General features: G+C 38.7%; 1 protein-coding gene across 1 annotated transcript in view; it reads left to right on the top strand.

Moving 5' to 3' along the window:
- The window catches only part of GAD1 (glutamate decarboxylase 1), a 30103-nt gene extending 28046 nt beyond the window's left edge, over positions 1 to 2057 (top strand). Inside the window, exons 15-16 of the mRNA XM_050900090.1 lie at positions 164 to 253; positions 1884 to 2057. Coding sequence (XP_050756047.1) covers positions 164 to 253; positions 1884 to 2057 — 264 coding nt within the window. The remainder of the gene's footprint in view (positions 1 to 163; positions 254 to 1883) is intronic.
- The last annotated feature ends 23898 nt before the right edge of the window (positions 2058 to 25955 follow it).

Raw genomic sequence — 25955 nt, 5'->3', positions numbered from 1 at the left:
GTACTGTAATCCATTTATTTTGTTTTAACATGCAGAACTAGGAAAGTTAATACTGTATTTTTTCTTCCACTTCTGTGCTAAAATATGCTACTGACTAGCCTTTAGTGTGTGATTGATCTGTATTATTTTGTTTATTGATGCATGTGTTTGGTTCTTTTTGCAGCCAGAGCATACAAATGTATGTTTTTGGTATATTCCGCCAAGTCTCAGGGGCATGCCAGACTGTGATGAGAGAAGAGAAAAGTTACACAGGGTATGTGGTTTTTGTTAAATGCAAAAAGTCTACTCTTTCAACCCAAAGTATTCTCTTTATTAAAAATAATATATCTGTGTGTTGACACATGTTCCAAATTCTGGGACATCAGTTCTCCAATAGCTTGTTATGACCTTGATATTTGTTCATCTTTGTCTCCTATTTATACTGAGGCTGAAGTCACGTTTCCCCTATAGAACTAGATACAGAACATTTTTATGTTATTCTTTGGTTTGTATCACTTCTGTGCTCCCAAAAGTGTTATGAATCTTTAAAAAGTAGCTAGGCACAAAGACATCCCAGTCCTGTTTGAATAGGACAGTATATCAGCAGCAGAAACGGAAAGGTAATTATTTGAAAATGCTGGGACAGGTAACGGACATGGAAACCTCTAAGTCTGTCTCAGGTCTTTATTTTGATTTTAAATGTGCTTGGATAGTCATGCATTAATGTATTTCAGTGAAAATGAATACCCTTTGGAGGACTTTGGGATAAATTTATTTGAAGAAATGGTAGAGGGAAGTGAAGGCATCGTAGAGGCACCACAGGAAAATTATCGTGTTACTTAGGACTTGAGGGAAGTGAAATACATTAATTTTGTAGTAGCATTTTAGACAGACAGAAGTGGAATGAAATACCTTCAGGAGACAAAAGAATGATTTTATAGTTGTCAAAATGAATTGCAGGGTTTTTTATGTTTGGGAAGGGAGAAGAATGGGCAAACTTGGGAGGTTTTGTAGAGGATTTTATGTCTGCATCACACTGGGAAAAGAGAACAGAAGAGAACAGAAATTCCTGGGTCAACCCAGTGACAAGTTAGATAAAGAAATTGCCAAAAAAGAGAGAAAAGAGGAAGATAGATAAGACTGGTAAGAAGGATGAAATGTTTGACTTGATCCTGTTAAATGTTAGAGGACATTATAAAGCATCCTACAAAACAGTAAAAGAGCCGGACGTCTGACCTTGGCTGGCAGAGAGTAGAGCAGGAGAAAGAAGGTCTGGATGGAAAAACTGGGCTCAATCAATACCAAATATTAAGATTGTCAGAACATTATTCCTTGTAAATTAAAGTGAGGAAGTGAGATTGCAGTAAATGCACAGTACTGCAAAACGACTGGAAGGTTTCTGTGGCTTATGCTAACAGACAATATTCTTTATGACATAGGTCTTGTTGAAAAAATTCCATTGTTGTTCCTCCCCCCCCCCCGAAAATGACTTTGAGAATACATAATAATCTCATGGAAAACATCTGTTACCCTCAAAAAGGTGTTCTGGAGTAGGTTTTCATAAAAAGACAGAAAAGATTTCTTCATGACAAAATCTTCAGCACAAAGAAATGACATGTACATATAATACATGAAATTATTACATAGTGAATACTCTAGGATGCTATTAGTCCATTAATCAAAAAGATGGATATTATTGTTGTCAGTTTTCCTTTAAATATCCAATCCTACATATTTAGTTTTTCAAGCTTTTTCTGTTACAGATCTTTTAATAGAAAATAGTGCCTTTCTGATCTGTCCATTTATTTTTTCCAAATTAAGAAATGTTGTAACATACAAAGAAAGGATAAAACTTTTTAATAACTCTTCTCTCTCTCTCTCTTTTTTTTTTTTAAATTATAAAGGTGGCACCGAAAATCAAAGCACTGATGATGGAGTCGGGTACTACCATGGTTGGGTATCAGCCTCAGGGCGATAAAGTCAACTTCTTCCGAATGGTCATCTCAAACCCAGCAGCAACTAAGTCTGACATTGACTTCCTCATTGAGGAAATAGAGAGATTGGGGCAGGAGCTGTAGTACAGTGGTTGAATTATTTATTTCTCTAATTCACTATTTTCCAGCACTGGCTATTTTTTTAACCCAGTTCTGCAGAACATGTTTTAAGGAAATTCTCTTTCTGTAAGTTCCAATCTCCTAAGACATCATTAAACAGAACAACTATAGGCTACTGAAACATATAAGTATTGGTAGATCGTATTACTGAGGGAAAATGTATTATCTTGAAGTTGAAGTACTATTGACTCTTACATTGGTCTTGTTTATTGTAGTCAGCAGGAAATTAATAAGTACTAAAATAGCAAATTAAGAACTCTGCACAGTATATATGTACAGTATAAATAAATATATATAATTATATATATATACACATACATAAATATATATATATAAAGTGGTTATAAACTTAGATCTAAACCACAGCATGTTTTCCACTTTAAGAGAATTAACTTTTCCTTCAACAACTAATGATGTGGATAATGTGCTACAGATTTTTCTGCCAGGTAAAAATAAACATATAGAAACATTTCTAAAATGTAGATTCTTAGGAGCTAAAGAAGATGTATAACAGTATTAAATCTTATTGTTGGTGCTTCTCTCACGTACAAAACAGCAATCTCTAACAGCACCTTTGAGTAAAATAGTTGTATTTCCCCTTTAGTGTCACATCAGGGGATAATAGTAGCAGAGTCATTGTAACAGGTATATTATTGCTGTATTTTTAGAGGTTAATTTGTGTAGATTGTGTATATTATTGTTAAATGACTTTGTGTAAAAGGATTTAAATGTAATAGTTTTACAGCAAGATAACTGTTGAATTGTAGGTATATGAAATATTTGCTTATTTATATGCAGAGATTTACCATGCTGAAGAGTTGTCTTGTATTTTCTTCCATTTGTAATGTATCCTATTTATATATTATTGAAGTTCTAAATAATGTTTATGGTATTTTAGTGTCTTTGTGAGCCAAAGAAAAAATACAAAAATATTAGTTGACACTTTCATTTAAATCCTAGTGCCCTTAAAATAATAACTTACAGATAATTTTACTGAATATAAGGAATTCTAACATTGTGTATAGACCGTTAAATTATGAGATCCCTTTAATCTATTAGAATTTTCAGTTTTATTTATTGTAATGTCAAACTGTCTGTTCAGTGTTCTGAATGCTTTTCTAGTGAATATTGGTTGCTAACCAAGGCCCCTGTTTTTGAGTTGTATTTCATGACTAATCTCTATGACCATTTTAACTAAATTCTGTGGGAGTTTTAACCAGCATCATTCTTTTAGTGAAATGGAATTCACTATGTGTTTGGAGCTTATAAAATAAATAAAAGCAAAAGTAATATCAGAATCTTTAAATACAGCTGGCTTGTCACAACAATTTCAACTGGCTAGACTTTTCAAAGTATAGACACCAGAGTCATCTGCAGCTTGTTCAGTTTTAATCATCAGATAATCAATACTACCGAGTGGAAAACTCCATACTGGAAGCAGAGTAGTGGAACAAAATGAAGATTCAATAATCCTCTGTCTACTGAGTTACTGTCATGGTGATAAATGGAATATGCTGATTTCAAATTTTTCATACATGATTCTATGGCTATCTTCTATGCAAGTCAGTAATTAATTGGTTTTTCTTTTCTTTTTTTTTCCCCAAATCAGTAATAAAATTAAATTATTTCAGAAACATTCAGTGAAATGCAGTCATGCTATGCAGTTTTCACAGCCTCTCTGACCCCCTTCAGTCCTGTGGAAGGACAGCTACAGCCAGGAGAGATTTCCATCCTGCAGGTCCCACTGGTTGTCTTCTGAGGATGCTGTCTCACATCTTTGGCTGGGTCAGAGCAGGGAGAAGGAAGAAGCTGTCATGGTAAATGCCGTATCATATAGCACAGCCTTTCCAGCTTTTCATAGGACTATTGCTTATCCCTCTTCCATAACCTTCTGTAAAACTTTTCCTTGAAATTATTTGAGTTGAATCTAAAAATTATTATAAATTTGTCACTGTCTTTTATGAGTATGACTTTCAAAAGATTATCTACATTGTTACTTTTATGCCATGAAACCCTCCAGTAATCTCACCAGTACAATATTTCTTTCATTAGGTTACTTTCCTCAAGACAGTGTGGTTGGTTTCTTGCCTTCTTGATCTTAAACGGCAATCTTCCTTAATTATAACCCTGATATCTTACCATGTCTTCATATGGTACTTAACATTTCTTGATGTAAACATCAATGCTGTATGACCTGAGGCCTGCAATACAGAAGTAGTCAGTGTGAACATTGACTTCGGTACCAACTTCCATAATATTAAATGCCATTCTTTATAGATATCAACTATTCATCAAAACTAGAGGGCCTCTTATTAAGAGCTGTTTTCAGAGTACAGAAATAAATTTATTTTGAAGAGGAAGTACATGTCACATTTCGATTTACAGGCTTCTGCCTGAAATCTGGTCTCTATCACAGTTTTACTTTATTCAAAGGGCAGCTACAGAAGATCGAAAGATTTCCCTCAGTCCTTCTTGCTTATGAGAAACAATATGAACTAGTATAATCAATGCAAAGATGTGTAACTGCTGACCTAGCTTCACTAGGCAATTTTACGTCTTCCACACAAGCACCACCATGGTCCTTGTGATTTTTTCAACCAGTTCTTACGTGAGAATTTCTGACTTCCTCCACCTCCCTAGTCAAGATATTTCAGCAACAGTATTACTAAAGATCCCAACTTACCCTTAATCCTCTAAGCTTAATATTTTAACCTCATGGACCTTGTATCCAGATCATCATCTCAATGTTCTGATAATAATTTATTGTATTTGAAATGTTGTATCTCCTGGAAGTATATAAACTAGGTAAAGAGAATCATGCTCGTGTAACTGATCATGAAACTATAGGAAAGACCCTAATATGGCTTACTGGCATTCATACAGCAAGCCTTAGACAGTCCTGTGATATAGTCAGAAATAGATCTAGATCTCTTCAGCACATACACAATGTTTTGCTCACTAAGATTTCTGCTTCTTCATTTAATAGAGTATCTTGTGTTTTGGAGGTCAAAAGCGTCAGAGGTTCTACCTATTGCCGTTGATGGTTTGCAGCTAGGTGGGAATAATGGAGCTCCACCTGCCTGTTTCAGAAGTGAGACAGTTAACACAGAGGTGTTTTGTCTAAAGACAAGGGATTTACATTTATCTTCCTGCCCTCTGCATTTTATCTTGCCTTTCTGCAGTGTGGTGTCTTGACACAGATGATACCCACAATTAGATTTTTGCAAAGCTTTTAATTCTAATATCAGACTCTGGAGTGTTTCCCTATTACATGTACCTGCTTCCACAGGCACAGGGCTCATATTAATTTCCAACTTGGTTAGCTGATTTTAACAGAGCAGTTATGGTCATCAGTGAGAAAACTCATCTGTGTTTTCTTCTCAGTAGGTAATTTTCATCTGAGTAATGTGTTACAGCTTCTCAGACAAAAGCTTACCTGGAATTTTCCTGCTTTTTAATCCATACACTATTGACTGTGAGAGATCAGGAAGTATGGATATATAGAAGTGTTGACTAATTCAAAGCACTGCAATTCCAGGTGAGTAACTGTGTTTTTCTGAGGTTTAAAATATACTCTAAGGTAGCAATTTTGCCTTTAAAATCACACGGACAATCACTGTAATTTTGTGTGGGTGAATTGAGATCAAATAAACACTAGGCAAGATCTTAGCTGAACATGTAGCTGCAGTGCTTATTAACTGATGTAATTTATTTGGAAAAGACTGACCATTGGGTAAAAATCAACAGCAGCTGTTGATTTTGAATGAGAAAAATTCTGATTGTATTATTCAAGGTACTTTTTAGAGAAGATAGTTAGATTATACCATTCATGGCAGACAGATGGAACCAGGGGCCTTGGGAATAACCCAGGATTTTAAAATCATCATTGACTTAGTTCATAATCTGTTTTTTGAATGGTGACAAATATGAAGAGATTTTTTAAACAGAATCTCTGTTTTGTGGTTTAAGAAATGTTGAAGTTACAAAGAAGATATGCAATGCAGTTTTAATTTTTCAATAAAAGTTGATCTTAAAACTGTCTAATTTGTCTCATATAATTTTTCTGAGCTCTTTTGTTTCCTTAAGAATATGAGACAAAAGCCATACAACATTATCCCTCACATTAAAAACAGTAAAGCAAATGCTAAGGCTACTATTCAGTTTTAATTGTGAATTGAATGTGAACTTGTACCAACACAGACTGAGGAAGAACTGCAAGCTCTGAACCTTGATCAGTTTCAATAGAGTTGTCGAGACATTACTACTGTGTAGAAATGCTAAAAAACAGAGAATCTAAAAATCTTTCTATGTGGTATTTTGTGTGGTTTCTGAAATCCTCATCCAGCTTATACATAGGACCCAAGAAAGTAAACAGGAACTTTGGAATGGGTAAAAAGAATAAGATCAAGCCCTTGTGGTAAAAGCCCTGCTATTTAATCTGTGGATATATTTATAAAACTTATTTCTTGTAATGCAGGTCTTACTCCCAGGAAGACTTGAATACATGCTTACTTTGCACGCTTTGCAATGCCACTGGTTGATCTCAGTGTTTGTTTATTGAGCACATTTAAATCTGCACACAATCAGAACTAGGATATTTAATCAAAAATTTACTTGACTGAAAAAGAACTTTTCTGTATGTAAAAAAATGCAGGACAGGACCAGGCCTACAGGTGTTTTGAATAGTGTTATGTTTCAGCACTTCTGTGCTTGTCTGGCAAGAAACAATATAGAGATGGCAAGAGGAGCCCTCGTGGTCGTACGACAACACACTGTGGAATCAGTACTACAGGTTACTGGGTGCCTGACTGCAAAAGCATTTAAAGTTTCCATAGCAGAAAAGCTGTGAGTATTCTTATCAGAGTCAGTTAGAACTGGCTTTCTTTGTTCAGCCAGTTTTGTATTAAGCATTATAATGCAGAGTCTTTTACAGTAAAAATGTTTCCTTGAAACACAAATAAATGAGATTTTGGCAGCTTTATTTTGTGCGTAAAGTAAATATGTTTTGTAAGAACAATTTTGTAAAGGTGTACAAGGGAAGCCTAATCTTGCCACCACAGAAGCTGAAGGGAGAATTGTTGCTGATTGCATGAATCAAGCTTTCCTATTCTCGGAAATGAAAGACCATTTCCTAATAAAACAACAGAATGAGACCCTAAGTCCGAGGTAGGAAAAAATACTGAAATTCTTATATTCTCTAGAAAAAGGCTATGCATAATGCAGTAACATCAAACAAATTCAATGTATTTCGTATAGGAACATAGATGTTTTAAAGTACACCAGAAACTGAGTTTGAGCATAAAATAGTTGAAATGTAAAATTTGTAAGAATGCCGTAACTTCAGGGAAATACTTTTTTTCCCTAACTGGACTTGAGTGAAGCATAATAGTTACAAAATACAAGTCTTTCCCTGTGTAAATATGGTATGAATTAAAGCTTTTGTGGCAAAGGTTTTGGCACATGATATGTCTTTATCTGTCTGTGCATGATATATACGTGACATATATCATGTATAACGTGATATATATCATGTATAACATGAAAAAGGTGATTAAAAATTTTGGATTCTAGATCATATTTTGGGATAACCTGCCATTCTATTATGGGAGTAAAAATATTTTTAGTTCTTTTTTTTTTGTATACCAAATATATTGAAAAATAAGAGTACATTTTGAATTCATGAAAGTATAAAATTATTTTTTTCATGATATAGACAAATTCTGATTAATTACTGCTTTATGCATTATCCATAGAACTGTCATTGATTTTAACAGTATGTAACAAATTTGATTTTGATTGCTTTAGGGTAGGATGAGCATCCTTCAAGTAGGATGATTTTTCTTAAGAACAGTTTTCTTTCCAAGTTAAAGAATTTTATGCAGCAAATTAGGCATGAGGAAAATATATGCTGCAAAGAAACTTATTAAGTCCATTAGTGTAGCATGCAAATACCATAATGTGAAGCACTAAAAATTACGAGAGATGATTGTATCGTGTGAGTATTAAGGAATGTTCAGCTTACATACAGACTGTTCAATAAAATGTTAGGACTACAATGAGACTGTTTGTAGTTAGGTACAGCTCACTGCAGTCAACAGAATTACATCTGCCTGAATTTCTTCTTTAGTGTTTTATAATTTGCATATTGTGACAGTTATGCTTAGGGTGATGATACATGAATCGGGAGTACTACTCACTCAAGAACTGCAACTAAGCTAGTGAAGAGGAAATGAGAAGATGCAAGCATTGACTGAAAGCAAAGGTTAAAAGGAAGGATGGCTGCAGAACATGGAAGGATTTGGGTTTCATTAGAGCACCTGGACTTGTGCAAAGCATTTGACACTGTCCCGCACAACATGGATTTGATGGGTGGACCACTCGGTGGATTAGGAATTGGCTGGATGGTTGCACTCGAAGAGTTGTGGTCAATGGCTTGATGTTCAAGTGGAGACCAGTGACAAGTGGCGTTCCTCAGGGGTCAGTATTGGGACCGGCACTGTTCAACATCTTTGTCGGCAACATGGACAGTGGGATTGAGGGCGCCCTCAGCAAGTTTGCCGATGACACCAAGCTGTGTGGTGCGGCCAACACTGGAGGGAAGGGATGCCATCCAGAGGGACTTTGACAGGCTTGAGAGGTGGGCCCATGTGAACCTCATGAAGTTCAACAAGGCCAAGTGCAAGGTCCTGCACATGGGTTGGAGCAATCCCAAGCACAAATACAGGCTGGGCGGAGAATGGATTGAGAGCAGCCCTGAGGAGAAGGACTTGGGGGTGTTGGTTGATGAGAAGCTCAACATGACCCAGCAATGTGCGCTTGCAGCCCAGAAAGCCAACCGTATCCTGGGCTGCATCAAAAGAAGCGTGACCAGCAGGTCGAGGGAGGTGATTCTCCCCCTCTGCTCTGCTCTCGTGAGACCCCACCCGGAGTATTGCGTTCAGCTCTGGGGCCCCCAACATAAGAAGCACATGGACCTGTTGGAGCGAGTCCAGAGGAGGGCCATGAAGATGATCAGAGGGCTGGAGCATCTCTCCTATGAAGACAGGCTGAGCGAGTTGGGCTTGTTCAGCCTGGAGAAGAGAAGGCTCCAGGGAGGCCTTACAGCAGCCTTCTCGTACCTAAAGGGGGCCTATAAGAAAGCCGGAGAGGGACTTTTTACAAGGGCATGTAGTGATAGGACAAGGAGTAATGGCTTTAAACTGAAAGAGGGTAGATTTAGATTAGGTGTAAGGAAGAAGTTCTTCACTGTGAGGGTGGTGAGGCACTGGAACAGGTTGCCCAGAGAGGCTGTGGATGCCCCCTCCTGGGAAGTGTTCAAGGCCAGGTTGGACGGGGCTTTGAGCAACCTGGTCTAGTGGAAGGTGTCCCTGCCCATGGCAGGGGGGTTGGAACTAGATGGTCTTTAAGGTCCCTTCCAACCCAAACCATTCTATGATTCTATGATTTGGAAGAATCAGACTTCTGGACAAAGCAGAATTAAAATTATGGTTAGAATAAAAGATAAGATGCTGTCATGGTTTAACCCCAGCCAGCAACTAAGCACCACGCAGCTGCTACCCCCTCCCCCCTCCCAGTGGGGTGGGGAGGATTGGAAAAAAAAAAACTTGTGGGTTGAGATAAGAACAGTTTAATAACTAAAGTAAAATAAAATATAATACTAACAATAATAACAACAAAATAATAATAATAATAGTAATGGAAAGGAATATAAAAAAAAAAAGAGAGAAATAAAACCCAAGAAAAGACAAGTGATACACAATGCAATTGCTCACCACCCGCTGACTGATGCCCAAGCAGCAATCCACCCCTCCCAGCCAACTCCCCCCTGTTTATATACTGGGCATGACATTCTATGGTATGGAATACCCCTTTGGCCAGTTCGGGTCAGCTGCCCCGGCTCTGCTCCCTCCCAGCTTCTTGCACACCTGCTTGCTGGCAGAGCATGGGAAACTGAAAAATCCTTGACTTAAGATAAGCGCTACTCAGCAACAACTAAACCATCAGTGTGTTATCAACAGTATTCTCACACTAAATCCAAAACACAGCACTGTACCAGCTACTAGGAAGAAAATTAACTCTATCCTAGCCGAAACCAGGACAGATGCAAGCAGAAGTCTTTAAGCAGACCTGTTAAAAAAGGAAAAAAATTCTGGTTCTCTGTTTTAATAGATCTATCTACTGAGGAAAAGTGGAGTATTGTTTAGTAATGATGATAACAGAAAAATTTGAAGATAAAATATTTCACGCCTTGATTTATTTCTGCTATTTATTAGGTAATCTGTTCAGCATCTGAATATAATTATTTCAGACTGAATAAGTACACTTTATATGTGTATTTGTGAGTGTATTTATATTTCTTGATATAAAACACAAGAACACATGCATGTACGTACTCGGTGTGTGTCAGAAAAAATGAAGTCTTGCATGATGTTGACCATTTTGTGTAGGACTTTTCAGGTCATCTGCAAAGATTCTTGAAGTATAACATTAAACAAATATATCATGAAGGAAATAGTAAATTATTTTCCCTTACCTTTGAAAGTATGTGTGTGTTGTGTATATATATGAATGATTAAATCTCTATCATGTGAAATTCTTAAATTATATACCTTTTAACAGGATACCAGTCTAGTTCATCTGAGAATGGTTGGTTTGAGGCAGGAATTACTGTGTGAAAATTTTTGGCCTTGTTTTATGTGGAAGGGTGTTGTACCAAAACAGTGTGAGCAAAAATATGTAAGATCATTGCAGGTGATAGGAAATGGAGAAAAACTAAGTTTAACATTTCAAGAAAGCCTAGAAAAATGTCACTACAAGCAAAATCAACAAATGTAAGTACACTTACTTTAACTTAGATTCACAGAAGCCTATCATCTGTGACCACAATGTAAGCTGATTTGAAGCCATATCCGCTTGGTGTGACATCAGCAAGAGTATGGATAATGCTGGTGTATAAAGCAAGCATATTTGCCTTCAAAAAAATAAAAACTTAAATGCTAACTTTAAACTGGACAGGTAAAAGTGTCTCTAAAAAGCCAAATGAGAAAGGCACAAGACATTTCTCACTCAGTGTCATGTTGGTCACTGCTTTTTATGTCTTCTAAAGATGGCACGTATTATAAATTATGTTCACTGCTCAACATGTTGCCTTATTAATTAGGACTTTCCATGGGCCCCAGCAAAAAAGGCCATTAATCTCAATTAAGCTTCTTCCTTTACTTTCAGGAAGGCTGCCTGCAGGGTAAGACTGACATTTGTGCTTGTGGGCATAGGGCCAGACTGACCACTAGATTGTACGTGAGGAACTCTTTATTTCCATTACTTTGAGTTTTTTATGGTTCCTTGTTGCATTGTCTGGCTATGAGCATCCTTTGAAGAAAAGGCCCTTACTGACTGTCTCTCTCAGCTAATCACTCTTCTGCCGCACGCGCAGCACTGGCAATCACTAAACGCACTAGCACGGCTCTTGATTATCTCAAGGAGTACAGCTTCACTGGGCAATGGGGTGAGATCTCCACGTGCTGGGTGTGACAGTGCTGAACCAAAGAACCATAGTTGTTTTGATTACAGCAGGATTTCCTATTTGTGGAAAAAACAACTTTTACTAATTCATTATAACTATGACTTTTAATAACTCTCTGTTTTAGTTTGCCGGTAGGTATGCTGCTGCAATGATTTGGTGTGTTCACTTATCTCAGTCATGCTTTTAAAAAGTGTATTACTTGTACCTGATTATGTTATGTTTCAGGGCTATTATATTTCTTTATACTGTTTTGCATCGTCATGGCTTTTACATTATTCTACGTATTTTTCAAGAAGAGGGTTTTTTTTTCCCGCTACAAAAGAACAGGTTTAGTTTCCCTGCTGTAAATACCCCATATCAGTGAGTAGTTTTTATTGTTTTTACTCAGTCCTAGAGAAATGTAATTATACTGTAGGTATAAATTAATTACCAGGTCTGTCTTACAGTATAGTGCAATGCATATTCTCTTGTCTTCCCCAGGATATGAGGCCTGTCTTTTTGCAAGATATGGTGAGAAGTCACAGATTGCTAATTTGTGACCTGGCTTCCTAGCAGTGAGAATTGTAATTGCCATCAGGCAGCTCCCTCTGCTTTCTTAAGTGAGTACACACAGACTGATTGCAGCATTAGAGCTAGTGTTGCGGTTGAAAGAAAACCCAACAAAATTTCTTTCTTTTGAATACATCAACATTACTTTAAAAAGGGCTACTAGGCCAGTAATTGCTACAATTTGCCTTCCCCAAAAGCCTAATTTTAGGTTTTTTTGTTTTTTTTCTCCCAGAAATTCTGTGACTGTAATGTAAATAATTATGCTTAGCTATTGTTGAACGACTTCAGAACTCATGTTGATTTTATATATATAATGCTGCTATAATTGTACAATTACTGGTGTACTGGAAGCAGTCCAGAGGTGGAATGGAGGTTCTCAGGGGAATTTGAAGATTCTTTCATTTACTGTGTAGCTCTGTCCAGAGCTGTTTCCATTAAGCTGGCAAAGTGGTCAAAAGAAGGAACGGAAATCAATGGATTACACCATAGAGACTTGGTTGGATACTCAGAAAAATGTACATGACTTGAATTTACAACAGGAATGCCTCTTCCCCTCTCATCTTTTAGCAAAAACAATTAATTAAAAGAGCTTCAACAAACAAACAGCCCTTCCTTGGGACTGTGTCCTCAGTTTGGGGTTTATGTAGTGAACTACTAATTCATCTGTCTACCCACCTAGGTAATTTCTAAATGAGTATAATTTATATACAAGTGTACATCTCTAGGCTTGCAACAACAAATTATTCTTCACTTACAGGACATACACCAAATTTTAGAAGTAAATAATGCTTTGTATATCCATCTTCCCAGCATTGCATATCGCTCATCCTTCCAATGAATGGATCAACATAGCCTTTCAAATGTGTGTGTGTGAGAGAGAGAGAGTGTGCAAGAAAAGCTTCTCTGCTAGGCTACCAAACCAGTCTGTTACACTTATCTTTGAATGGAAGAGTAGATTGAGGGGTTGTCCTAACACAAGAAAACAAAACATTCAGACACCTTGACTTTGGTGGAGTTCTCAGGTACCAATGAAAAGGGGAAGAAAGATAAAATGATTGGTGGTGGTACACCAAAGAAGAGTCACCCAGGGCCAATTTCAAAATAGTAAAATTGCCCAGGAGGCAAAAAGCAAATATACAACACACTTCAGGCTGAATAATTAACAAAGTGGCAAAACATCAGAAGAAGCCAAGAAATAATTTGATAACAGAATCGACACTAAGTGACACTCATTGCATATAGTTTGAAATAGATACCAGCTTACAGTATGTTCTTTTGTAGGAATACATTTGACATTGAAATGTACGTGAATATCTACCTGTTCCGAACTGCTTATTTATATAATTTTAATGCACAAGATTTTTCTAGCAGTAATATTTTTTCATTATGTTCATAGGCACTAGAAGCACTTTTTACCATCTACATCACTCAGCAAAGGGTGCAAAGAGGAATTGTGTACAGAGGTAAAGCTTTCTTCTACTCACTTTGTTTATTTATGTTCAGCTATCTTAAATCAGGTTAATTTTCTAGTAGTGTGGATGTCTATCAAATTATGTGTTGGTTTCCTAGGCTAAACAACGCAAGTTTCATTACTAAAATCATTTGAAATGGCAAAGGGCAAAGCAAAACAGTGGAAAATATACTGTGTAGAAAACTGTTGTAATGACTTGTAGAAGCAAGTAATGTGAGCTAACAGACTATTCTATGTCTACTTGCTTTGAGTCTGATGTGCTCTCTGAAATGCAGATTCAACAATCTGGGCAGCTGTTCAGCAGTTACAACAAGGAATTCCGAGGATTTAGAAAAATGGAGGCCCATTTCCCTAATACACTATAAAATCAGGCTTTTATGCCTAGTTGTGAATGGGAGATGAGATCTGGCAGGTTCTTGTCCACCAAAACCAAGTCACACTCACACTTTCACTTTTTTTTTTCTTTTTTAATAAATCAATTACTGTTTGAAAAGCTTTTATATAGCAAGTTATGCAGAATCTTCTCATGGAGGACTGTGTGTGTATATACATACATGTCTCTGCGTCAGACCCAGTATCTTGATCAGTTATTCTATAAGAAGCAAAGAACATAATATAAAATAATAGATCTAAAACATATATATATACAAATATATGTTAGAAAGATTTTAGCCGTCATATGGTTTTGCTTTCTTTTGTTATACACTACACACTACAAATAACTTATAAACTATGTTATAAATTGAAGATCTTTATCATGTAATTCATAGTTATCCGTGCTCTATAAGCCACATCATAATTGTAGCTAGTATTATGAGTCTGTATTATTTGTAGGTCTCTGGATTCAGCAACATTTTAGAAGATGGAGCTGTTGAATTGCTTTTAGCCCGTTCAGTAATGGTTGCAATTGTTTTGCAGTGGACTAGTTCCTGGGATTTAGTGGGATTGCTGTTTAAAAAAACCCACCACCAAAACAGGAAACCATCAACAAATTACATTCCTAATTTATGCAGTTAGGTTGTAATCTGTTGATGGCTCTCTAACAGATTAAGACCTAACAGCATAAATGAGGAGGTAGTTTAGAACCTAACAAACATTAAAAAAATCCCAAAATAGTGACTTCACCCTGGTGTAATTCTATTGAATTTTAGTGAAATTACACAAAGGAAAATTAGGGCCAAGCTTAATGGACTAGAACCAGGTGTACTGCTCTGGTTCTACAAGGGATGTGGCTAGAGTAGAAGAAATAGACTGGTTTGGGGAAGAATGAGGCCAGGGTGACCACAGGAGATGCTCTGCATCCCTTTTGTCAGCCTGCACCTGGGTTTCCACCTACAGCTTCAGGTTCATATTTCATGGCTGAACATCCAACAACTTTCACCTGCCAAAGTTTGCTGCTGTGGTACAGCTGCACATAATGGTATAAGAAAGGTGGACACTGTACTTTCTCTGTGAATGAACTGGTTATCTTGTCCGAGCCCCCTACTCAAATGGGGCCACCCAGAGCAGGTTGCCCAGGACCATGTCCAGATTGCTTTTGAGTATCTCCAAGGATGAAGAATGAGAATGAACCTGATCTCTGGTGTCTCCTATTTTCCTTTTCTATGTGATGGAGAAGCCTTAGCACATACATGGAACTGAGAGTAGATTATTCCACTTGGGGTTGGGAGGGAGACCTGGTTAGTAAAGTCTTAAACAGAAATCTACAAAAAAGCAAAACAACAACAACAACAAAACCCAAACAAACAAGCAGAGACACAGTAGAAAGGGAGGAGCCAAAATTAAATATTTCCATCCCCTTACCAGACATCAGAAGAGTCAAATTTAAAAATTTAGCTCTATTAATGATTTATATTTATTTGGCCTGAACAAATATAATATTAAACATGCTGGAAATATCTCACAGGTGACAAAGAATTATATTTTGTATTTACAATGGAGAAATAAAACTATTCCCTGCGATCCTCTTAATATTTTTGATTGGTGTTAACTATTAGAAAACTCTTATATTGAGTCAGGGGTTTCCCTAAGAACAGAGAAAATATTAAAGAGGTAGGGAGGTGGGGTCCTCTGTGGCTGATGTGCTTGGACTAGTTTATGAATGACTGGTATTGACTAAGGCAGTCTTTTAAAATTGTGTTGCTGTTTTTAAAGTCATTGGGTTTTGATCTGTTTCAACAGCTTTGCTCACACTTTGCACTAAACACTTTGCAAATCATAACTTTTCAAGGTAACTAGAAACTAACCTGTATTTTTTTGAACTGAGTGGGATTTTCTAAACTGTTATACGTATTACAGTAATTATTTTAAAAGCTCTCTGATATCACTGTTTCTCATTGTGATAGAGTTAGGTCAATGAGTTGTGTATTTAAAAAAAAAAAAAGAAACAACTGTAACAAATCAGAACGACTTTTCCAAGATGTCTGTGTAACTTTGCATTCTGGCTGCATTTTTCACTGATCAGATTTTGAAATTGCCACTTTCCAGTTTTCATTTTCCCAGCTAAGTCTCTGCATGAGGGACATTTTAAAGCCTGAGCAAAAGGAGTAGCCAGTTTTACCAGGGAGGGTGCAAGGAGGAAAAACAAGGTAAAACTGAAATGAGGTAGAAAACCCCTACAAATCTTACATTGTATATTTTAACAGAAAAAATTGGTTTATACAAAATGGAGATTTGTAATGGAAATAGTCCTACTGCCTTTGATATTTTAATATGAAAAAATAGAACTCTAAAGTTTGCGTACAGCCCCCAGTCAGTAGATGATGTGTTTCCCACTGGGCTTTCAGTAGTCATTGAAGAGAAGCAGTAGTTGGAGAGAAGGCAATTGGAGGGAAGGCCAGGTGAGGAAAACTGTGCACACAGGCGTCTGGGTGAGGACAGAGCTCACATCGAGACCTGGATCTGAGAATTGCTCCCAGGTAGGCCTGTGACTGTGAGCCTGTGACTCCTTCAGCTCCTGCTGGATCGGGGCCTTAGCCTGCAATTTCTGACTCTTGCAGCACTCTTTGTTCCTTTTCTAAGCAGTTCTGTGGCTTCCATCGAAACTAGTGGGTAAACTGCCTTTCCCCTGCTCATTTCCTGGCCACAGCAATTTCCTCTGTGCTTCTGTTTGTTAGACTCTTTATGGTGTTTGCAATTTTTTGCCTTCATGCTGACTTAAGTAGGAAAAATCCCAAATGATCATCTGTACTCCATTTTCTTCAGCCATGTACCTCTTTCTATCCTTGATGTTGCTTTGCCACATCTTTCTTATCAGCTTCTCAGCCCAAATCCCTGTTCCAGCAGTGCCTGGGCTTAGGACAACATCCAGGTTTGCGATGGGATTTAAAAGCCACATGGAACATCCCCATAATTCACTGGGTCTGACACCACATCGAGACAAGACACTCTAAGAAATAGACTTGGTAGGTGGTGTCTGTCTTCCTGAAAAAAGCTAGAACGTCTTCCAGAAACATCTTCGAAAGTCCTAGTTAATGCTTTGTTCGTCAGTTCTCTCTAACACATGGCAAAACGCTACTCCTACAAGTAGGAAGGAAGAAGCCATCTAATGGTTAAGATTCAGTCACTGTTATGAATAACACCACACTCTTCACAGTGTATTATAACATCAAAGCCAGTCCCTGCATTCAGTGAGGTACTCTGGTCCTTGCAGGACTCAGGCCCCTCGGCTCTAATAGTGATCTGCCCAGAACAGGAAGAGGAGAGCCAGTGACAGCAGGAATAAAGGGGCAGCTCCAGAAACTGGCTGGGTCGTTCCAGCTGGTACATTACACTACACCACCGGTCCTGTTGATTGCATTGACACCTGCAAATCTCATCTCAAAATAAATAAAACATATTCCAGCACATCCCAGTGGGACCCAGCTGGGCCCACCAGCTCCTATCTCCCAAACTTTGTGCTTGCTGAGAAAAGCGTTCGAGCAGGTGACATTAGCAAGGACCATTGAATCATTCTTGTCAGCAGCACGGAAAAGCATTATTGTTCTGTGTCATTTGGCTTTCAGTGCGGTGATTTCAGATGACAAACTGCTCATTTGATTCTTAAGCTCAACACACGGGTGACATCCTCTGCTGCTGCCTTCGGGACACTGCAGAAAGTAGAGAGAGCTCCGTCTGCCTGCAGTGAAATGGAAAGCCATGTGAAATAGATGCCTATCCAGGGACAGTGCATCTTGTCATGAGCTATACTTTAATTTAGTTTAACATATCTAGATAGCTGTGGAAGTAACTGCTGACACATTTTCTCTTTCTAAAACTCATTGGTTTTGCTAGTTCACCCAGGAAGTCCTGTAGCATTTCCTCTTTGGAAAAGGTGCCAAGAGCACTCAGCCAGTGAAGGAAGGATTAACCTCAGCTCCAGCCTCTAGCTGCTCTAATTAGTACCTGTGAGAGGACACAAAGTCAAATTTTTGGGGAGAAAGGTAGGGTACTGCATTGGGATGACACTGCTTTATGGCTGGGCTCATAGGATCTGTTTATATCCCAAGATTTCTCTCTCTTCTTAACCAATTTTGTTTGTTCCCTCCAGTGACAACTCATTAAGAGAAAGGTCCTCTGGCTTTAATGAACTCTACCTACAGCATAATGCTATCAAGTAGCACTCTTACTAGGATTTTAACACAGTTGTTTGAGGATTGCCAGAATAGAGGATTGCCACTCCGAACGCATATATTATGTTATGTTACCAGTTTGTTTGATTGTATTCAAACTTCCAAATCTAATCTCAAAATAAATAAAGTATGTTCACAAGGTCCCAGCAGAGGCATCCTGCTGTCTCAGTGATGTGATAAATAACAGCAAAGGCCTAGATTCTACTTTTCCTCAAAAAATACATTTCCTTGTTGTGGAAGATAAAAGAACCCTTCTCCTTGAGGCTTGAAGGAAAAGAAGTTATCAGCTATTGAGGCAGAAGAAAATAAATCACAAAAGACTTCTCAGGGCAAGAAAAGATAGAGGAGAGGGAGTTGTATGTTAGGGTTTTGTTTTTTTTCTGAAGGGGGGATTAAAAATAGCCTAAGAAATACATGCTTGTGGAAGCTTTCATAGAACATGTCAGGGATGAAAACAACTCAAAACATAAGAAAGACTAAAAAGATCCTTTCCTGAGGCTAAAGCAGATTGCTCTCTCTGAGCTAGCGATGTATTGTTTCAGGTATGGCTGGAAAGAGGCTAATGGTATTTAGTTTGTAGCTATCCAGAAGATGGAGGAATATGCCCTTCTGTGACTAATGAATGCATGTAGGAGAGCTGTCAGAGAGCTGGAGCTCTGTGAGCAAGGAAGAGGAGTATTGTGAACAACATGTGTAGCTTATGGAGTCAGATCATCCCTGTGTCAGAGTCCGAGTGCAGTATTTGCCCTGTTTATCTGAAATTCCCCACGATAACATTTGTTTTATTCCTTCTTTCTGTAAAGAGGGACCTTCTAGGACCTTTGTATTTCTTCTCTCACCCTATTCTCACCTGTCACAGGCAAGACAAAGTGGTAGAAGCCTGGTAATAGCACATCTGTAGCATATGACAGTGTTTATAGACTGGCCGGTTTCAGAAGGTCACTGTTCTGTATTTAGGGATACAGAAGAAAATGCCAGGGCTTCGGGGAGAGGCAACTCTCTGGCAATTGTGCCTTGGCGCATAGGCAGTTCCTGTTTCTTACGGCTTTTAGAACTGCTCCTGTACTCTTGACAGCCAAATCTATGAAGGCCAAAGCTATAAAATGAAATATTGGGGATGAAACCATCACAGGGATTTCTTTTATCCCTGATACTCAAGAATTATATTTGGCATTTCTGGCTGGTCAAGTCTGTCAAGCCAAGTGCAATTTCTTTTCTTAATGTTCAGCGTGTTTGCAATAACTCTGTAAGGCCTATAGAAAAGGTCTGGACTGTCTGCCAAGAAGGGCCATGTTTTCAACCTTTGTGGCAGGTACAATAAATGGAGCACTAGTCAGGATGGGACACTAAAGGATTTAATATATGATCAATTTTTAAATACAGGTCTTTTTAGCATAAGCCTTTCTCCAGCACTGCTTTCTTCCAGGAGAGTCTTCATCAACCGCTGTTCTAAACATCCATCAGCAGAACCTGGCAGTTTAATAATACAGTCAAGGTGGACATGTGCTTTTCTGTCTTTCTGCTGTTTTATCCTAATGCATAAAATCTGAGTTGGGAAACTCAGAAGTAGGCCTTTTTTTTTTGTTGTTGTTTATGTATACCGACGTCTATCATTTATGTTTCAGTCTGAACTCTAGATAAAGGGCTCTAGAAAAACTCTAGGTAAAGCAAAATGTAGCTGACTTCTTAATTTAAGATAAAAGAATTTAAAGCGCTTTACAGAACTATAGCTGAAATAGTACATATCACTGTACAAAGTACTGGACGTGCAAGACACGCAGCAGAAGGGATTCTGTGAGCAAAAATGTTTCTCTTGTTTGATTTATTATGTTTAAGAAAACAGGATTTAACACGTCCTTGGTAAATAAAAAGGATTGCAGCAGCAAATCCTTGACTATCACCCAAGTCTCTTAGTGTAAGCAATTTCTAAACCTCCAGATTTTAGGCTAACCACTTGGGTCAAAAATGACTGACAATGCATGTAAGTATCATGTAATGAAGTGCTTGGAAATTACTTAATTTATCCTCCATTATGAACCCTTCTTCTGCAGCATCCCTAGCTACAGTGCTCCCAAAGCCAGCTGCTATCTACAGCTGAATTGTAGCAGGCCTATTAAGCCTCTTAAATACTTGCATTCTAATTCCTAAATTGGGTGGCCAGAACCTTAGTCTGTGCAATTGCTTCTATAATTAAGATTCTATCAGTGTTTCTATTATGAACCCTGTTTTCAGCCCAATATAATTTAAAGAGGCTTCTTTTCTTTTTTAACAGTGAAGGAAACCTATTGTCTGTGATTTCATGTACATTGTGTTATTTCCTAGTTAATAATCAAGCGAATCTTTGAAACATTCTGACATTTGTCATTAACTCTGTGCCCTCTCTTAACAATTCACCAATGCATCTTTTATTGTGAATACATGTATTTAAACGTTATTCTCCTCTATTATGCCTGCTCTTAGTTATACACTCTGTAAAAATGCTTAACACTATCCTTCAGGCCAGAAGTTGGGGTCTAATGGCTACACAAAATGGGACAACAAGCCAGAGCAAGGATTGCAAGTTTAAAGGAATAACTTCTGGAGGCAGAAGAGTGAGGACCTTGATTTCACTAAGCCCATTCCAATATACAGGCACACATTTTCAAAGCTTTGTAGGAGCAGAAGATGTCTGTTCTGGAGTTTCACCTACAGTCTTAGAGTCTCAGGTGAAACCACTGTGGCCATAGGAAGCAAGTAAAGATTGTATAAGAAGCCATTCTGTCCGAAACTTATGGCTACAATACCTTTAATTGTCAAACCTGTGCCCCTTACAGATTTGTGTGAAAACTACTTACCGGTGTCTAACTAAAACAGAGCTGCTGGGTCTTCAGCGGCTTTGGGAAGACAGGCAGAGTTAAACCCATATTGCAGCCAAGTCAATCACTTCTACGAGTTAAAGTAATGAAAGCTTTAGTTAATTTCCTGTGTTCTATTAATAGCACCTCCACAAATTAGATTTGCTGAGTTTCTGAAACAAAAGCCTTGATTCTGGTATCAGCTCACTTGGGGAAGAGGGCTGTAGATTACCTTTACAATCCCTCTCCCTCTGATCTATTGATGGCATCTGCAGTCCTCGGTGCAAATTACAGCAGCCAGAGGAACTGTTCCTGATAATAACCAGAGCATGACAACACTGACTACATCTCTAATACGTGCCCATGCTAGGAGCTCTGGGGGGAAAGCAGAGAGCAATTCTGCCAGCTCCCTGCCACCTGAGCACTCCCCTTACAGAGACGCAGTGTGCTAGGTCTGATCCTGCTGACATTGTGGCCCTTCCCTCCCACTGACATAAGGAAGCTGCTGCATGTTGCAATATTATCAAGTTAGAGTTTTCAGTTGAAGGTTTATTAGCTCCAGCTCTTTCTCTGCTGGATACAAGTCACTCCTAATTATCTCACTGAAACTGCTTCCTCTCCCTTGTGCATTAGTCTAAATCAGCGATAATGCAATGAAAATTGATGGATTTTTATAGTAGTAAAAAATGTCAAGCGGTCAAGACTACGCTTTCTGAGTTCAGCGTGGTCTTTTTTGTGCCTCGCGGAGCACAAAGGGAGAACCAGCCCTGCAGCATTCTCACTGGGAAGACTATGCTTGAGAGCAATCTGTCCAGCTAGTGCCTTCCTCCCTTGCATTTCATTCCCTTTTCAGCTGCATAGCAACTAATGGCCATAAAAACAGCTTTACAAAAGCCCCACATTACTCCCGTATTTAATTAACTTTTAGAGCATCAGACCATAGTATTTAATCACAGCCTGCCAAGTTTTGGGGGTTTATTTGGTCTGAGGCTCACTAATGCTTGGCTTCCTTTCAAAGTGCTTCACTGTTAACTTCTCTTTACACTTCAGACATGGTCTGGTCTTTTCACAGCTGTTCCCAGCAGCAGGTCAAGAACAGGTTCAGTCTCACAGCTCTCACATTTGCACACATGCTGACCATTGCTACCTTACTTTTTTTTATTAGATAACCTCAGTTCCAAAACACCTACTGCTCCTAAACTGAGACTGTGGGGAGTGTATGTGAGTACTCCTGCAGCCCGACGGATGGGTGTAAAGCTTCTATGTGTCAGCAGGCTTTTACCAGCCATTTGTGCAAGCTAGAGCTACTTTTTTTGTAGAGCTGAAGGACCTGTGCTTTATGCCTTCTACTGATGTGAAGTTCTAAGTATTGAGGGTGCACAGCCAGGTGGATGCCTTCCAAGTGGCCATAGTTTGTTCCCTGTATGCTTGCAAAGGAGATAAAATCTCCTTGGGCACTGCTAACAGATGAGTTGTTCTTAGACATACATCAGAATCTTTATGGCTCCTTCCACCCCAGTCCTGCTGTGCTGGGACTGGACTCAACAAGCAGATACTCTGACCTGCAATTCCTCATCTTGGGCAATACATTAAGAGCAGGAATGAATGAGGTCACGCATTGATTAAGGGATAAAAGATGTTACGACCAAGAGTTATCTTATGACCTATCCTCTTCTCAGTCACTGGACACTGCTGCTCTATTTCTGCCTAAAACGATCTCCTTCAGTGTTTGCTTACTGGGACAATCCCTTTTATCACTTTATCCACTGGAGATGCAGGCCTTCCCATAACTCTGGCAGTATTCACTTAATTTAATTTTAAAGGCATCCATTAATTAAAATGATTCTATTTCCTGATTCTTAATAATGTCTCAGAAGCTTTTGTTCTGGTGTATTTGTCTATGTTTGAGCTTGAGGCCATTTCTGCAATAAATCGTCATTTTCTGCCTGTCTTAGCCGCTAAATGATTTGGGTCAAACAGGCTGATTTGTACGCTGTATTTCAGTAGCTCCCTTCCTGCTACACATGCCTGGGTTTCTCTGTCCATCTTTATACCTGTTTGCCCAGCACTAACAATAGAGAAGGGTTTAAGGAGGGGAAAAATAAAAAAAGCAGCTGCTTTTCTTCAGCCACTGTATATCCTGCTCAGCGGAGGGATGCTGGCCCCCGCTGAAAGTATTTGCAACGCATTCTCTGCAAAGGGCAACGTGGCTGTTTCGGTTGCAAGCTGGATTTTAGCCAACAGCTGTAGCTGACAGTTTCAAGAAGGCCACTTCCCCATCCATCTTACTCAGACAATTGTATGCAGTCTCCAAACTAATAATTCATCATTTGCACGTGTGCCTTCTACTTCATTATTTTATTAACATATTAGAAGGGCCCTGATTTATTTATTAAATTCATTATTATTCTTATCAAATGATGACCTGTTGTTATCCAGGAAGATGCACTTGCTATCTCACAACTAATTACGCCAATTAAGTTTTCATGATTCTACCACAAAGCACAGCTCATTAACTTTAACTACTTTTGAAATACAGCTGCTGAGATACACACAGAAAGGAACAGGTAGGTTATATTTGTTAGTTAATCCCTGCAAATGGAGTTTGTTGTCATTAGGTCTTAGGTGATACTTTCAGGCAATCTTGTTCCCTATTTCCCAGGTAAGTTTTGTGTCTTTTTCACCTAAGAGGGTTCTAAATGTTTCTTTTTCTTTACAGACTAGCCTTTTATCGCAGAACATTGGACCATGTTCAAAGATATTTCCTCGGATAAATCTGGTGGTTTAGTTCAGCCCTTAATGGGAATCAATGGACATCTGCAGAGAACATCTTTCTTCACTGAGGTGGAACCAGCCCAAAAAGAGTGACGGCATTTCGATGGAAAGCTGAGATGCTGTACTAAGGCAAATGTTCCTAAGAAAAAGCATCTCAGGTCTCGCAGCAATGCATGTAGTGTATGCCTGCAGAGAGGGGCCAGGTTCACATTTCTCTGAAGGGTTTGACTTGAGTGATTAAGAAGAACAAAATATGGCTGCCCATTTCTGGCTTCACCACATGCAGGCATGAAACTTCCTGAGGAAGAGGGAAATAGAATTTCTTTGGTTCTGTGAGAATAAGATGAACTGACTACTGATGTAACGGTACTGACTGGCTCTCAGAGGCTGTAATGTCTGAGCAGACTCATGGAGTTGCAAAATCTCTGTCACCTCGTTTCCCCACTAGCACCTTTAGGAAACATGAGGAGTGTTCCTCCTTTGATAACATTTCACTCTTGCAGCCGCGGTCAGAATAGCTATAATTCACATTCCCTTTCACAAACAGCTGGATGGAATAGCTGCTGCAAATGGCCAGGGTGTTTCTACCTCCTCCTCAGCCCCTCACACACCTCTCAGTGGTTGCAGGAGCAGAATTCAGCCACAGAAGTGTAACTGCCAGTGACACGGGCTTTCTTCACCTTCTACTTTGTACATGGTGGTTTTGGCTTTGCCACTTACTGGGAACTGGATAATTAGAAGTTAGGCTTATAAAATCAGCACTGTGCAATTTGGCCAACCTCCGCTTTAAGGCTGTTTAGATGTTTAGAGACCAGATGGAAGGGTGTGAAAGACTAGTATTCACATCAGGGATTTTCAAGCACATATTTATCAAAATGGCAACTTTTCAATGGCAAAACACTGTTACTTTTTTTGGTTCCGGTGTTGGTGGACAGAAGTATTGAGTTTGGGATAACAGTCACCTTTTTTTCACAAAGAAATCAAAGTTCAGATCTTTTCTTTATGATCTTTAATGACATGGGAAAGGGCCTCTAAGAGGTATTTTACAGTACGTTTCACTGTGATGTAGTACTCATGTTATAGTAACCTCTGCTGAGAGATAACTTTTTAAGGATGAGGTATGCAACACACTGAAATGAAGATTTACTGTCTTCAGTGAAGCACATGAACACTTATTACATGTGACCCAACATAAATTCTGAGTAGGAAATGCCTGCCATTAATGAAATGTTTATCAGCTCCAGAGCCACTCACCTCTTCATAATCTCTGGGGAAACAGAATTGTCACTGAAATTTACTGTGTGGTCTAAAAATGCTCTGGAATTTACGGGGCTTTGGCTGGGGAGAGAAGCAACCCATTGCAGGGTTGCTTGAGTTGTGGTTTTTCTTTCTTAACACAGCAATAGTAATTCAAGGGTCTTGCAGTCCAAAGACAAGGTAATGAAACTGAATATACGCCAGAGAAGCCTTCACCAAATGAAGGTTTTCACCCATAGATTTGTTCTCAACAAAGGATGAGCCGGCATCACAGAGCCAGTCAGCCAGGAGGACAACATCTGGCTAGCATCTGCCTCAGGGCCACAGAAAACCTACAAGCAATCCACAAAATTGGCAGCACCTACCTAGCAGCATAAGGAGAGGTGCCATACAGGAGCCACTCTCCCAGAAGAGAGTGAAAGAATGACTGTGGGTGGTAGTTTGCCACCAGCTATGGATCCTTTAGGAAGCTTTGGATAAAGGGTGGTGAACCACAGCTGCTGTCCCTGGATCACACTGTGTTATACTGCTGTCTATCATGAACCTCTAATAGCAAGAAAGAAATCAATATGACTGGGATTTTCCTCCCGAATCTAAATGGGATGTGCATGGAAACATAAGATTTGCTTAAGCTGGTATAGTTTTTAGCCCTGTTTGTGTGACTTTTGCTTTATCAGCTCACTGTAACAAATTTCTTGTACTGTATTAAAAGCACAGAAATTCTTGTAAGATATAGTTTATTTATGTATTATTCACTTTGCCTTCTTACTTTGTATTGCTGCCTCTGGGTATCCTAGAGTTGATTTCTTCTTGTAATGATGAGAAGAGACACTGCGTAGGGAT

The sequence above is a fragment of the Gymnogyps californianus genome, chromosome 7 (assembly GCF_018139145.2).
Source record: "Gymnogyps californianus isolate 813 chromosome 7, ASM1813914v2, whole genome shotgun sequence".
In the NCBI taxonomy this organism is placed as follows: domain Eukaryota; kingdom Metazoa; phylum Chordata; class Aves; order Accipitriformes; family Cathartidae; genus Gymnogyps; species Gymnogyps californianus.
The sequence above is the reverse complement of the archived record's forward strand: the minus strand, read 5'-3'. Positions and strand labels throughout refer to the sequence as shown.